Source organism: Carassius auratus, unplaced genomic scaffold, assembly GCF_003368295.1.
Source record: "Carassius auratus strain Wakin unplaced genomic scaffold, ASM336829v1 scaf_tig00001343, whole genome shotgun sequence".
NCBI lineage: Eukaryota > Metazoa > Chordata > Actinopteri > Cypriniformes > Cyprinidae > Carassius > Carassius auratus.
The window spans coordinates 109,411-123,034 of record NW_020523356.1 but is presented as its reverse complement, the minus strand read 5'-3'; the positions used below and the strand labels follow the sequence as shown (position 1 = coordinate 123,034).

General features: G+C 38.4%; 1 protein-coding gene across 1 annotated transcript in view; it reads left to right on the top strand.

The window, feature by feature from the left end:
- The window catches only part of LOC113069318 (FAS-associated factor 1-like), a 70,091-nt gene that overhangs the window by 22,264 nt on the left and 34,203 nt on the right, over positions 1–13,624 (top strand). Inside the window, exons 8-12 of the mRNA XM_026242321.1 lie at positions 1,174–1,260; positions 8,528–8,623; positions 9,902–10,025; positions 11,304–11,367; positions 11,577–11,658. Coding sequence (XP_026098106.1) covers positions 1,174–1,260; positions 8,528–8,623; positions 9,902–10,025; positions 11,304–11,367; positions 11,577–11,658 — 453 coding nt within the window. The remainder of the gene's footprint in view (positions 1–1,173; positions 1,261–8,527; positions 8,624–9,901; positions 10,026–11,303; positions 11,368–11,576; positions 11,659–13,624) is intronic.

Genomic DNA, 13,624 nt, shown 5'->3' with positions numbered 1-13,624 from the left:
ATATCTGAGTGAAAATGGTTTCTATACCATTTTATTTTTCAGTCAACAAATGCCTTTGTAATGAAGTTCAGTTTTAAATATTATCATGAACTGAAAACAATGTGCTTAATTATTGACATGACATTAGGAGTTAATTAGGAGTATTAGGAGACATTAGGAGATAATTAGGAGTATTAATCATTTTAGTTTCTAAAGTCTTGAAAAAATGTTAAATATATAAAATTAACTATTATTATTATAATTATTATTATTGCTTATTCTCAAAATTTATTTTTCATTATTTGCATTGGCGTAGTTTTTTTTCTCCTCGTGTCAAAGACAATATCAGTTCCCTGACACATTTTCGGTCACATCCCTCCAACCCACAACCTCTGTATTATTGCATCCATAAGTATTCACATTATTAGTGGTTATATTTTTGTCAGAAATATAACAGAAATTTCAGAAACAGAAATATTTATAATTGTTTCTGTTAATGAATTCGTAACCCTTAAATCTCTTTCAACCCTTCTTCGTGTCTTTTGTTTTCACAAGCACCTTAGGGCATCGTTTCTGCCTCCGTGGGCACGAGTCCTCAGTCTGGCAGAGGATACATGTCCACTCAGTGCACTGGCGGTGGGATTTGGCCATGCGCTATGAGGGCTTTCCGCCACAATGGCTAGATTTCTCTGCCTCTGTATCTAGCGCCTCGGGGTAGTGCATTCTCTGGGGATAATGTACTAGAATCTGCAGCCCATCCAGCTCTGGATGACGCCTGCTTTGATCACCCCTGTCCTTCGCAGATCAGCCTGGCGTTGGGCTTTAAACCAACAGCGGCGTAGGAATGGGGCAAGCATCAACAATTTAAATGCATGCGATATTATTAAATCCAGTAACACAGGGGTGAATAGCAGAACAGAAATACTGTCCTTTTTTCGAGTGAAGGGCTGTTGGGATTTGGCATTAGGACAGGCAGCTGTGGAATTTTGAGAACACTGAGCTCTTTTCCACCACTTGCCTTTTCTTCCTCCCATCATAGTCACTTATATCTTAGCCACAATAGCAGGTACACTTTGTGTTTCAAGTAGTGTCTAAAAGTGTTGTCTGGTAGTGTTTGTGAAATAAACTTGAATGTGTTTGTAGATTGTTGTTCTTGTACCTGTTTTCTGATCATTTTGTCTGTTTATATCTCAGGTGAAAAGGAACATTTCAGACCTGACTAACATCCCTGTGCGGCATCAACAGTGGGATGGCTGGCCTGCCACTGCCACAGATGACTCGGTATGTTTTTCCCCCTCTCTTTTACTTTTTATTTTAATATCCTGTGACGATAGCACACCTGTCTGTTGCTACAGTTTAATTTAAAACTGCCCAGATTTGATAATTATTATTTACAGAATAATTGTGTATATACAGGTGCATCTCAATAAATTAGAATGTTGTGGAAAAGTTCATTAATTTCAGTAATTAAACTCAATTTGTGAGACTTGTGTATTAAATAAATTCAAAGCACACAGACTGAAGTAGTTTAAATATTTGGTTCTTTTAATTGTGATGATTTTGGCTCACATTTAACAAAACCCCACCAATTCAACAAATTAGAAAACTTCATAAGGCCAATAATAAAAACTTTTTTTAGTGAATTGTTCACCTCCTGGAAAGTATGTTCATTTACTGTACATGTACTCAATACTTGGTAGGGGCTCATTTTGTTTTAATAACTGCCTCAATTCGGTGTCGCATGGAGGTGATCAGTGTGTGGCACTGCTGAGGTGGTATGGAAGCCCAGGTTTCTTTGACAGTGGCCTTCAGCTCATCTGCATTGTTTTGGTCTGTTGTTTCTCATTTTCCTCTTGACAATACCCTATAGATTCTCTATGGGGTTCAGGTCTGGTGAGTTTGCTGGCCATTCAAGCACACCAACACCACGGTCATTTAACCAACTTTTGGTGCTTTTGGGAGTGTGGGCAGGTGCCAAATCCTGCTGGAAAATGAGATCAGCATCTTCAAAATGCTGGTCAGCAGAATGAAGCATGAAGTGCTCCAAAATGCTTTGGTAAACAGGTGCAGTGACTTCTGGTTTTCAAAAAAACACAATGGACCAACACCAGCAGAAGACATTGCACCCCAAATAATCACACACTGTGGAAATTTCACACTGGACTTCAAGCAACTTGGGCTTTGAGCTTCTCCGCCCTTCCTCAAGACTCTAGGACTTTGGTTTCCAAATGAAATACAAAACTTGCTCTCATTTAAAAAGAGTACTTTGGACCACTAGGCCACAGTCCAGTTCAGTTCAATGTGAGCCAAAATCTTCACAATTAAAAGAATCAAAGACTTAAACTACTTCAGTCTGTGTGCATTGAATTTATTTAATACACAAGTTTCACAATTTTAGTTGAAATACTGAAATAAACTTTTCCATGACATTCTAATTTATTAAGATGCACCTGTGTGTGTGTATATATATATATATATATATATGTACACACAAAACAACTAACATGACAAAAATTGTCCCTATAGTGTAAGAAAACATTTCTTATAGAAGTTTAGACAAACTGAATAGAATAATTTCTTCTTTTCTGTAGTGGTTGAAGCATCACCCAATATGAAAGAAAGATGTTGGTGCTAATTAAGATGTCACAGAGCAGCTCCTTTCCCTTGTCCTCTCTGTGTGGACATTACAGCTCATGTAGTCGGGGGTCAGTGACCTTTCTCGCCCTGTTCTGTGCTCCAAGCCTTTCAGTACGACTTGTTCACAGTGATCAGAGAGGGCCCTAACACTGAACCCTGAGGAACCTCACCTCCCAGCTTAGTCTATGATAATCATCTTTACAAGAACCATGGGAACTTTTTTTTTTTAACTTATCGGCGCTGTGCAATTGACCAGTTAAGCATGGAAATTGTCCTTGTGTTTTAACCATGAAAGAAAAATGTGTTTCTATGCTTGTCATTGTGTCTTCATTTGCTGTCAGGTGCCTAATTGAGGGCAAGTACAATTTCAAAGGGAGTGGCCTGATGAACAAACCTGTTTTTTGGGCACTGTTTGTTTCAGGTGTTGAAAGTCCAACCCCCCACCTCCATATATCCATTGTAAATGTAAAAAATGTGAGTAAAATGTATCTGGCTGTTTTATTTCTGAAACTATTAAGATGGTTGTGGTTACCATTAAAGCACAAAATAAAGCATAAAACCCTGTGACTACTTAGTATTTGAGATTACCAGAACAAAAGACTATGACTGTATTGTTTATTTTCAGCGTGCACTTGTAGGCTCATGTATCTCACCAATTGCATTTAGCTCATACTATTAAAAGGGAGGTTGGAGAGATCGTTTCGTCCTTTAGCGAAAAGAACAACAGACACGGGGTCACTGAATTACACCCTCTCACCACAGACTGCCCTCTTGAATCAGGCCACTTCAGGGCTGAAGTGCACTCACTGAAGACCTCAACCCACAGTCTTGTTTTTTGATGAAGAGAGCACTGCTCATGAATAATCTTTAAGGCACATTAAACCGTTAATGCCCAAGCAGTGATTGGTTATGTGTAGTCGTCATGCACTTGGCCTCAGAACAGCTTTCCACCTCAGCTCATCTTGGCTTTTAGGGAGGGACATATTATTAAAGCACCAGTCTTAATAATGGCCTCTGGCCCTTATTGAAATGCCTAGCCGTGCATTAGACAGTGCATGGCAGGCAGGCTGTTTTTTGTGCGTATCTCATTAACCTTCCCTCATCTCCCGGGATTTGTACCAATAAACATGACAGCCCAGGCTTTAGAAATACATTTACCAGCAGTCTGAGTCAATGCCTACTTCGCTGTGCTTTCATTACCTTTTCTCCGTGCTCTGTTCAACTTCATAAGGGTGAAAAATGGAAAACTGATCAGTAGTCAGTTTACATTGCGCCGACTGAGCTTTTAAGCATATTGGTTTTGAAGGAGCTAGCGACAGGTTTGTTTTTTATTTGTACTGTTGAAATCGATTGAACTTAATATATTAATAGGTTTCCAGAGGGAAGTTAGAACGTATACTTTTCTCTCAGTGCATCTTCTGTATTACTGTCAGGAAGTCAAATGAAGAAAATGGAGTTTGATTTTTTTTGATCCATTCATACAGTGAAACTGTTTAACCAGTTAACATTTAAACAGTGTGTTCATTTTAACTGGATTAGTGATTAACATTGTAATTCTATCTCCGGGGAGAAAGGGATTACATTGTAAAAATCAGCATACCTTCTTATGTTTTTTGAATCTGTGGGTGGATCTTAACAGTTGTCTTGGCGTCCATATGCAGTGTCTGTAAATTCAAAGGAGGCTGTTTACCATTGTCATGTTTTAGCCCTTGTTTGTTTGAGTGGGTGTAGTCGGGATGCGTGTGATGTATTTGAGGGGCTGACGCAGGCTTCTTCATATGGCAGGCCACTTGAGGACTGCTGTTTGCAGGCTGTGTTTGGCATCAGTCACCCAAACTTTGATGTTTTCTGCCCGAACTTAGGCTGCAATATTTTGTCAGCACATTTATTTGTTGAATCCTTTTACAGTATTATGGAGATTTCTGAATATTTAAGTAAATAATGCCATTTCATCACTTTTGTTTTTTTTTGGTGAATTTTTATTTCATGTCTTTTGTAAATATAGTAATCAGGAAAAAAATTGTATTCAAGATTGATTGATTCCCTTGCCACTATTATGAAAAACACCCCAGCCTCAAATCATAGCTCATGTTCAATATTTTATTTGTTCTCTTAATTTTAGCTCCCAATCGGTCCATTTCCCACCTCTGTGTTCCCTTTCTCACACACGCATGCAAGCACACACACATCCTGAGCCAAAACTCTTTTGAGCTCTTTTCATTTTTCACTGCCAACCTTGTGCAGCACCTATGGGAATGATTGACAACTTCTGGAACGTCCTTATTAGAGTCTTCTCCCCCTTAATTGCTGACATTTATCCAGTGTTTCTTGGTGTTTGCTAATGTATTACTGCTGCTGCTCCCCGAGGGTCTCCGTGGCCCACGGCTGTTATGGGCTTTCAGCGTCACAGACCTGCGGAGGCGGCTTATTGGGCCCGCTGGTTGCCATAGCGACGAGGCTCAGTTCTAAGCCCATACAGAGCCCCTTGTGAGATTGCTGTCTGCAGGTGAAGTTCTTCTGAGAGAGAGGTATATACACTCTTATATTACCAATCTTCTGTTCTCAGAACCGCCAACTTGCTGTCGATCTCCACTCCCTGTCCCTTACTGGGGCTGTCTGACATGAATCATGCTTTACATGTTTAGAACAGTGGGCAGCAGTGATCTCTCATATGCAGGTGAAATGGATCTGTTTTTCATTCATCTCTGTTTCAGAAAAGGTTTTTCTTGACTTTCCCCAGTTTTTTATATACTGCAAGATAGGTAGAAGGATTTGAAACTATTTTAATTTAGGAAACTGTATTTAAACATTATTAATTGTATTATTATTTATAATTTAAATAGTTATTTATTTTAAGTTTATATATATTTTTGATTATTGTTACCTTATACACACATATATACACATCGATATGTATATATCATGCATATAAATATAAATTAATCAGCATTTTTTCCTTTTTAATATGGTGAATATGTTTATGTTTGGACCTGTCCGTTACTTTTTTTAGATAAAGTATGTAAAATAATATTTTAGATTATTATTATTAGATTTGAAAAAAGTAATACTGTTTTGACGATGAGATTTGCACTTCAGAACTGTATTATTATAAGAGGCATTTGCTGATGACTGCCAATAACATCCAGCAAATCGTAGCAGTTACAGATTACACATTAAACAGGTGAAAACAAAACATCGCCTAGCCCATTCACATTTTTTTCCCCCAAGGGCTTAGTTCTGAAAGGTTCACTGGGCATTTTAAACACTGTATTTGACCCTAGATCTTAATCAAGACTGACACCTCTTCAAACCCTAACCTGAAAGGGTCCAACAGGTGTTTGGGGTGGGGCTTCTTACTTTTCTTTTCTTTTCTGGACTCCACACTCTCGCTTTTTTCGCGCTCTGTAGCTCTCTTGTCCTCATCTATCAAAGAAGGCAGGCACAAGGTGCAGCTTGGGGCTCTCGGACGAGTAGAGCAGCTGTCATCAGTAATTATCTCCTTCACAGCCTGAGAGATAGAGAATGACCACAAATAGCTGAAAACAACCTAGAGGAGAATTAAAAGGGAAAAGTTTGTCAGATAAATATGTTTAGTTGATGGTAGACGGAGAAGGAGAATTCCTCTAAGACGAGGACAGAGAAAGAGAAATGGAATTCCTCTTTTACATGGTGCTCAGTGCTAGGGGCTTTAATGCAAGTGTTAATGAAAGGGCTCCAAAAGAGGAGGATTTTGTTCTTTGTTTGAAGGTGGTGAGGGAGGTGTGGAAAGATGAGGGGGTGACCTTCTACCCTGTAGCCTGCGGCTCTGAACACGCACACACTTAAGCACCCAGACACACTCATACACTCTTAAGTTTTACCACTTAAAGTGCCCTAATTGTACTATACTTAAGTGTTAAATGGGATATATTTTGGAAAACAGGATTTAACTTGTTTGTTTTAAGATCAGTTATTTAATATCTAAATATACTGTAACATTCACATTCCTTACTGGAAAAATACATCGTCATTGAGTACATTAAAGGGATAGTTCACCCAGATATGAAAATTCTGTCATAACTTCCTCATTTCATAGGTTTTTTATTATTATTATTATTTTTTTTTTTTTGGTCTAATTAGTGCAGGTCATTAGGGTCCAGGGTTGAGGGCTGAGACAATGAGGGAGATCAGTGGCTATCAAAATATAATTCATGTGTTCCACAGAAACCATACGGGTTTGACACAACATAAGTGTATGTAAATGGTGACAGAATTCATTTTTGGATGAAGTATCCTTATAAATATGCAAAGGTAACAATTGGCGTATCAACATCTATTCAGTTTTAGGCATCTTGACCCCAAACTGATGATCCAACATGTAATGTGGAGGTTTGCACAACATAGGTAATTTACATATAGAAGTCTTTAAAGGTACAATATTTTAGGTTAGATAGAGGGTGAAAACTATGAAAGACTTGATTATGACTCTGTAGGCATCTTCAGTAGTGGCACAAATTACCCCTCTCTTCCCTATGATTTCCTCCCTAGTTCTACATTTTATCCGGCCTCAGACCCTCTGATCCTCCTGCAAAAAGAACATGCTTGATGTGTGGACAGTGCTTTTGTTTGTGTCACCCAACAGTACTGTACATTGTCTCTGTACAGGCAGTCCGTCTTTAATTAGTCCTTGTAGAAGAGAAACACTGTCTGTGATTCTACTCTCTGTGTGGGCCGTCACAAAGAAGGAGAGAGTGTGATGTGTGTTTGTGTGTTTTGGGGGAGTTAGCACCCTGTTGAAGTACTTGACACTCTGAAATCCTCTCTGAGTTGCATTATGGGATATTATGGCGCTTAAACCAAAGCTTCTTTACACTTAATCTAATCTGTCTGTTAATGAATACCAATGTGTGACATCTTGGTATGTTTCAGATTTGTTAAACTTATCCTTTCTTTTTCTAGAATACAATTTTTTTTTTTGTTTTTTTTTTTAAAAAAATACTAAAGATTCATCACCAGCATACTCGTATTTCATAATGGCTAGGCCTTGGCAGATTTTTTATTTAATGAAAGAGAAAGGTTTTTTTTTTTTCATTAAGTATAGTTCGAGGTTAGAGATATCTTGTTTTATTGCTGGTTATTTTTATGTTTAAACATTTGATGTGCAGTTTTTAATAATAATAATAATTTATAATTTATCAATTAGATCAAGTCGTTTACATGTGAAGGCTGTTATTTCCTGTTGTGGTAAATTGTTATTAGGTGTCATTTCTTTTGAGTCCCACCTAAGTAGGTGATAAACTGGTAGAGCTGTCTCTGTAAGTAATACAAGTATGTTATCATTACAGTTGGTATAAAGTATAGACCACTGTTGTCATTTTGGTATTGGAAATTAATACGTAAAAAACAGACTGTGATTATAGTGTGTAATTGGTAATGTCAGATAAGATAAGTGTCGAGAGAATAGACCTCTGCGCTTTCGCTCCAAGCAGTTAAGTGTGTGTGTGGGGGGCAGGCTGGTCTGTAATGAGTCCCTGTAGTCTGGAGAGCTGCTGACATTTCCACTCTAGCCTGAGAGTTAATGAGGTACTCAGGCCTTCAAAAGCGTATGCTGCATGTGATGCTCTTTAGAGTGCCAAACTGACAGTACCTCTATCATGAGCCAGAGAAACCCTGTGCTGTCAATGAATATTGGTGTTCAGAGCAAACTTTACTGGGAAAAGCTGTCTTAAAGGGATAGTTCACCCAAAAATAATATCATTGTTGGCTCCTCTTGATGTTCCTAACCCAAAATGGTAACTTCATAAATGTTAGCTATGTTATATTTATATTTTTTCAAGCAATGATCTTTTCCTTAACAAAAACAGTTTGTGTAGTTCAAACAAACAGCAAAAAGTTTGTGAAAACAATTCAAAAATGATTTTTATTTGCGCAGATTACTCTGGCCGCCAGTGGAATCAGTTATCCCTGCCACCACCTGACTGTGTGCAGAAGATCTTCCCCTGCGCTCACGGTGGACCAGACAGATGAGGTAAAGCTGAACGCACATCAATACCTTCACAGCACACAAATAGTGTCAGATTTGTAAAGAAGCAAAGAAGTCGCAGGATTAATCAACTCTGCTGTCTGCCGCTTCTCTCCTGGTGAAGATGAACTGAGCTTCCGGTTGCCGCTTGTCAGTGCAGTACAGAAGGGATGAAAGGGGCGTTTCAGCGCCGCCCACACATTCACACAAAGTATAAAGCATAATCTCATTTTTTACCCACAAACAAAAATACGAAAAATCCAGCTAAATTTTCGTTTTCCGTTTCTTAAACAAAACGAAAAAACGAAAATCAAACTGTTTCTCATTTATCTTTATTTATTTTTAAATAGAAAATCGAATGACCAAAAGATACACGGACCCAGATCTCATGTAGTTTACCTGTAGATGAGAACCATGAAGTTCTGTTTTTCTCATCATTTTTACGTCTATGCATTTCTGCTGTTTTTGTTTTTAGTTTTTCAACATATTGAAAGCCAGCATTTGGTGCCAGTTTTGGCAATTCTAATGTTTGTGGGATTTTTAATTAGACTGCTCGGCTCAGCCAAAATGGATAAATGATTGCCTTTTTTATTTTTAATGAGAAACTCATTGTTGGAATAGAAATGCAGTCCCAGTCTGAATTGATGAAATAACATGTAGTGGGCACAGGGATAGCTGTCGAGTTGCCAGGCATAACAATGCAGCCAGAATTGCCCCTGTGTTTTAAGTCTTATGGCAAACTTTCAACAGATTGGCAACTATTACATTCTCTGCACAGTTCATATTAGGTTTGGTCCCCAAAGTAGAATTCAAATGGGAACTATTTTAAGAACTAATATAGTTTTAATTGGGGGGTCGCTATTATAGGCATATCTGGCTGACACTGATAGCTTTTCCTATTGTGATTGGCAGGATTATAATATTATTTCCCTGATTTTATACACAAATGCCTTTAATTGAAGTTAGGTATGTTATTGACATTGAATAATTATAGTTTTTTAAATTTATTTTAATTTTACTTAAAATAGGGTTTGATATTGTCATCTTAAATGTATTATTTTAATATATATAAATATAGTAATTTATGCCACAGTTGACAATGAAGCAATTTAGAGTGAGAGAGAGATTAGTTTTTAAATGTATGCACGTATTTATTTTAGAAATGTTTAAGTACTTTTTGGATTAGATCCCTGTTTTAATTCACTGGATTTGATCACATATAAATAGTGCATTTCTTGTTATGTCAAATGAATTGTTTTTAAGAAATTGCCTCTGTGTTTGCAGTGCACAGATGTCCACATGGTCAGTGACAGTGACGGAGATGATTTCGAGGATGCACCTGAGTTTGGTGTAGATGAATCTGAAATCTTAGCAATGGGCAGCTCGAGCTGTCGAAAGTCTCCGATGAGTAAGTTATACAGTGTCATTTCATCCGGGGTTGACCGTGAAGGAATGGTCTTTACAGGATGTCTGTAATGAACCGGTACGACGCTTTCGGTTCGGTACGCGGTACGCATTATGTATACCGAACGGTTCGTTGGAGTAATTAATTATATTTGAAAAAAAAAAAAAGAGAGAGAGAGAGAGAAATATAATGATATGCGTTCAACAAGGTAGCCCAATAACCCAAACAACGTAACAGGCAACGCCCCTGACACTCCCGAAGAAGAAAAAAACACCATCTTATATGTTTATGTTAGGCTACTCAGCAGGCGCTCGCTCACTCAGTACGCGCTGAAGGCTCGTTGCAAAATAGCCAATGCATTTAACAGACTAGAAATGAGAAGATCCTCCAATAACCAACAGGTCTGGTGTTTGGGTGCACTTTGGATTCCCTTTAAGCTATAATGGTGATGGCAAGAGAGTGGTGGATAAAAAAAACAACGGTATGTCGCATCTGCAACATGACAGGGTACACCAGCGGGAATAAAAAAAAAAAAAAAAAAAAACACCAGCGGGAATATCTGGGATATATGCGTCAGTACTATCTGGGAAAAGACGAAAAAAAGGAGAAACATGCACGCAGCAAACTATCCCTGCAGCATTTAGAAACTATAGCTTACAGGGAATCCAACCCAAACACCAGACCTGTTGGTTATTTTAGGATCTTATATTTCTGGTCTGTTAAAGGCATTCGACATTTTGCAACGAGCCTTCAGCGCGTGCTGAGTGAGCGAGCGCCTTAGGGGCCGTTCACATATCGTGCCTAAAAACGCATGGAAAACGCTAAGCGCGTCTTTCTCCTCCTTTCCAAAGCGCTCGGGCAGAAGCGCTCATGAGGCGTCTGTCTTTGCTAAGCAACAATGACGTGCTCTCTCCATGAGACGCGGAAATTTCAGCGAAGGATAAATGGATTTGCAGCTCTAAAAATCGCTTGCAGTAGCTCTGCTACTAAATTTATTTCAAAATTGCAATCCATATACAACTATGATCAGCTGTTCCTTCATCTTGGCTGAGCTCTCAACGTTGTTACGGGAAAGGATGAAGCTGATTGGTTAGTTCTTGTCACATGACCCGCGGTGCGCTTGCGGCATTCTGAAAAGTTGAGATGTTTTTACATTTTGCTGTATCTAAAACGTATCGAACCGAACCGAACCGTGACATCAGTGTATCGTATCGAACCGAACCGTGAATTTTGTGAACCGTTACACCCCTAGTAATGATATATTCCTTCATCTTCCCTCAGTGCCAGAGAACAGTGAAAATGAGGGTGATGCCTTACTGCACTTTACTGCTGAATTCTCTAGAAGGTGAGATCCCTGGACAAAATAACATTTGTAATTCAATTTCATGAAAGAACTTTCTTTGTAGTTTAGTATGTGGTGTCTTGTACACAATTTTTTCAGCACTGCTGGTTTTGAATAAGATGTTTTTAATGTTTGTAAATAGTTTCTCTGATGTTTGGTATTTGCTTATTTGTGTGGGATATTTGCTTAGTGTGTGCATGTATGTTTTGTAGATATGGCGACTTCGATCCTGTGTTCTACATCGGATCCTTGGAAGCAGCATGTCAAGAGGCCTTTTACGGAAAAGCCAGAGATGTGAGTATAAACTTACCAATCAGAAAATGTATAATAAATATATAATATCTATCATTATTTATTTATGTTTATATTTTTTTTTTTTGAGTAATTTGCTTTTTCATTGCAAATGATTGATTTTATTCCATTCTATTGTATTGTGTTTTATTTTATTAATGGTGACAGTCGGATGAGGTACTGGAAAATGATAGGGATCATGAAATGACCCGAGCTAGATTCCAAAAACCTACATTGCCCGTATAATGTATGAGCACATGCACTGCCAGGCTCTAACATTTCTTCTGAGAGTCATATGCACAGGTATATAAAAACGCTTATCGTTTGATTGGCAGAACTGTCCCTCTCATCATGATAAATCCCCATCAAATTTCCGTTTCTCATTTGAACAGCTGAAGCTTTATTTAGAACAGCTTTGGCTGGTTTTCCCGCTGTGTCCTCATAAGGAGGCTTGTATCAACTGACAGCTTGTGTGGATTACGGTCTTATTAGACTGGGAGGATGCAGCAAGATGTTCAGGGGGTTTTTGAGCATGAGGAGCGGGCTGGAATGGCTTCCTGCCTGCAGCCCAGCTGATCTCCTCCTCTCCTCATCACAGGCACAATATGGCCGCCGTTCTCCCCCGAGGAGACAGTTCAGTGTGTCAATAAAAACAAACTAATGTCAGAAGAAGAAGAGATGACCTTCTGTGTTCCTCACTAGCAGACAGTCAGTGTTTTTCTTTACGGGTCAAACATTTTCACTCTTTTATCCTGGTGCACTTCTCTAGTACGCCATTCACAGTTGTTCTCCTTTTGGGCTTGAGCTAGAGCATTTATTTTTAGGAATGATTTAACAGGACATATTTAAGGTATGCATCATTAAAAAAAAATACTTTTGAGTAAAAATTATGAATGATGAATAGAAATTTCTAAAAATGGAGCGACATCACCTGAAATGTTGTTCCGGTACAGCAAAGTCCCAAATGACTTGGTGTATTTTAAGATAAACACTAGATTTTGGTATTAGTTATTTATGACGTGTTTCCCACAAGATTTTGAGAGAAAATTGATTGGGGGTGGGGGGCTGTTTGACCTTCGTCCATCTAGTTGGGTCAGCCACCCCCGGATAAATTTTGTTTATTTTGAAGTTAAATGCCTCAGTCTGGTGCACATTGAGAGTTCAACATTAAAGTTCAATATTCAATATTTTTCAAACTGAACAGAGTAAGGCCCAATCCCAATTCTACCCCTTAGCCCTTCCCCTTTCCACTACCCCTCCATTCACGTGAAGGGGTAAGGGTGTCTCAATTCTCTTTTGGTTGGAGGGGTAGGGGTAAGGGGAAGAACCAGATAGCACTTCAAACTAAGATTTTTCAGGACCAAACTTCAAACGAAGGGGTATGAGTTATCTCGGAAACATGGCTGCTACAGCGAACAAAAAGACACATAAATGTAAGCTTTTTTGGCATAAATAAAGATTTTAACGAAAAGTAATCATTTGTTTTATGTTACATTCAATTGTGAGTTCATATTAACGGTCATGTTACTCAAAGAAATGTTTGCAAAAAATCACTAATATTTGTTAATGTCATATCATTACAGACTGCATGATAGTGCCATAGCATACGTCTGATCAGGGCGATAATTGCCGTACACTAATCCCCCCAATAATTAGAAATCGCTAAACCATTTTCTCAAATATTGCCTAATCGAGAGAGAGAAAAAGAGAAAGAGAAATGGAAGTTGCGTGTATTCGCGTCTGTGCGTTTATCTTTTTAGAGTGAGTTTACTTAAAAACAGCAATTGTATCATCTCGTCGCTAGAAAATATAATGTAGCGATTCAGTATTTAAACTGTATTTAATAAAAGTCATGAGGCAGCGTTGACAAGTTTATTTTCTCCTGGATTTGTGAGCTGCGCGATTTCTGATGTGTGTGTGTGTGTGTCAGTAAGCAGCTCATTAATACAGAACGAAGGCTCTAATGCAC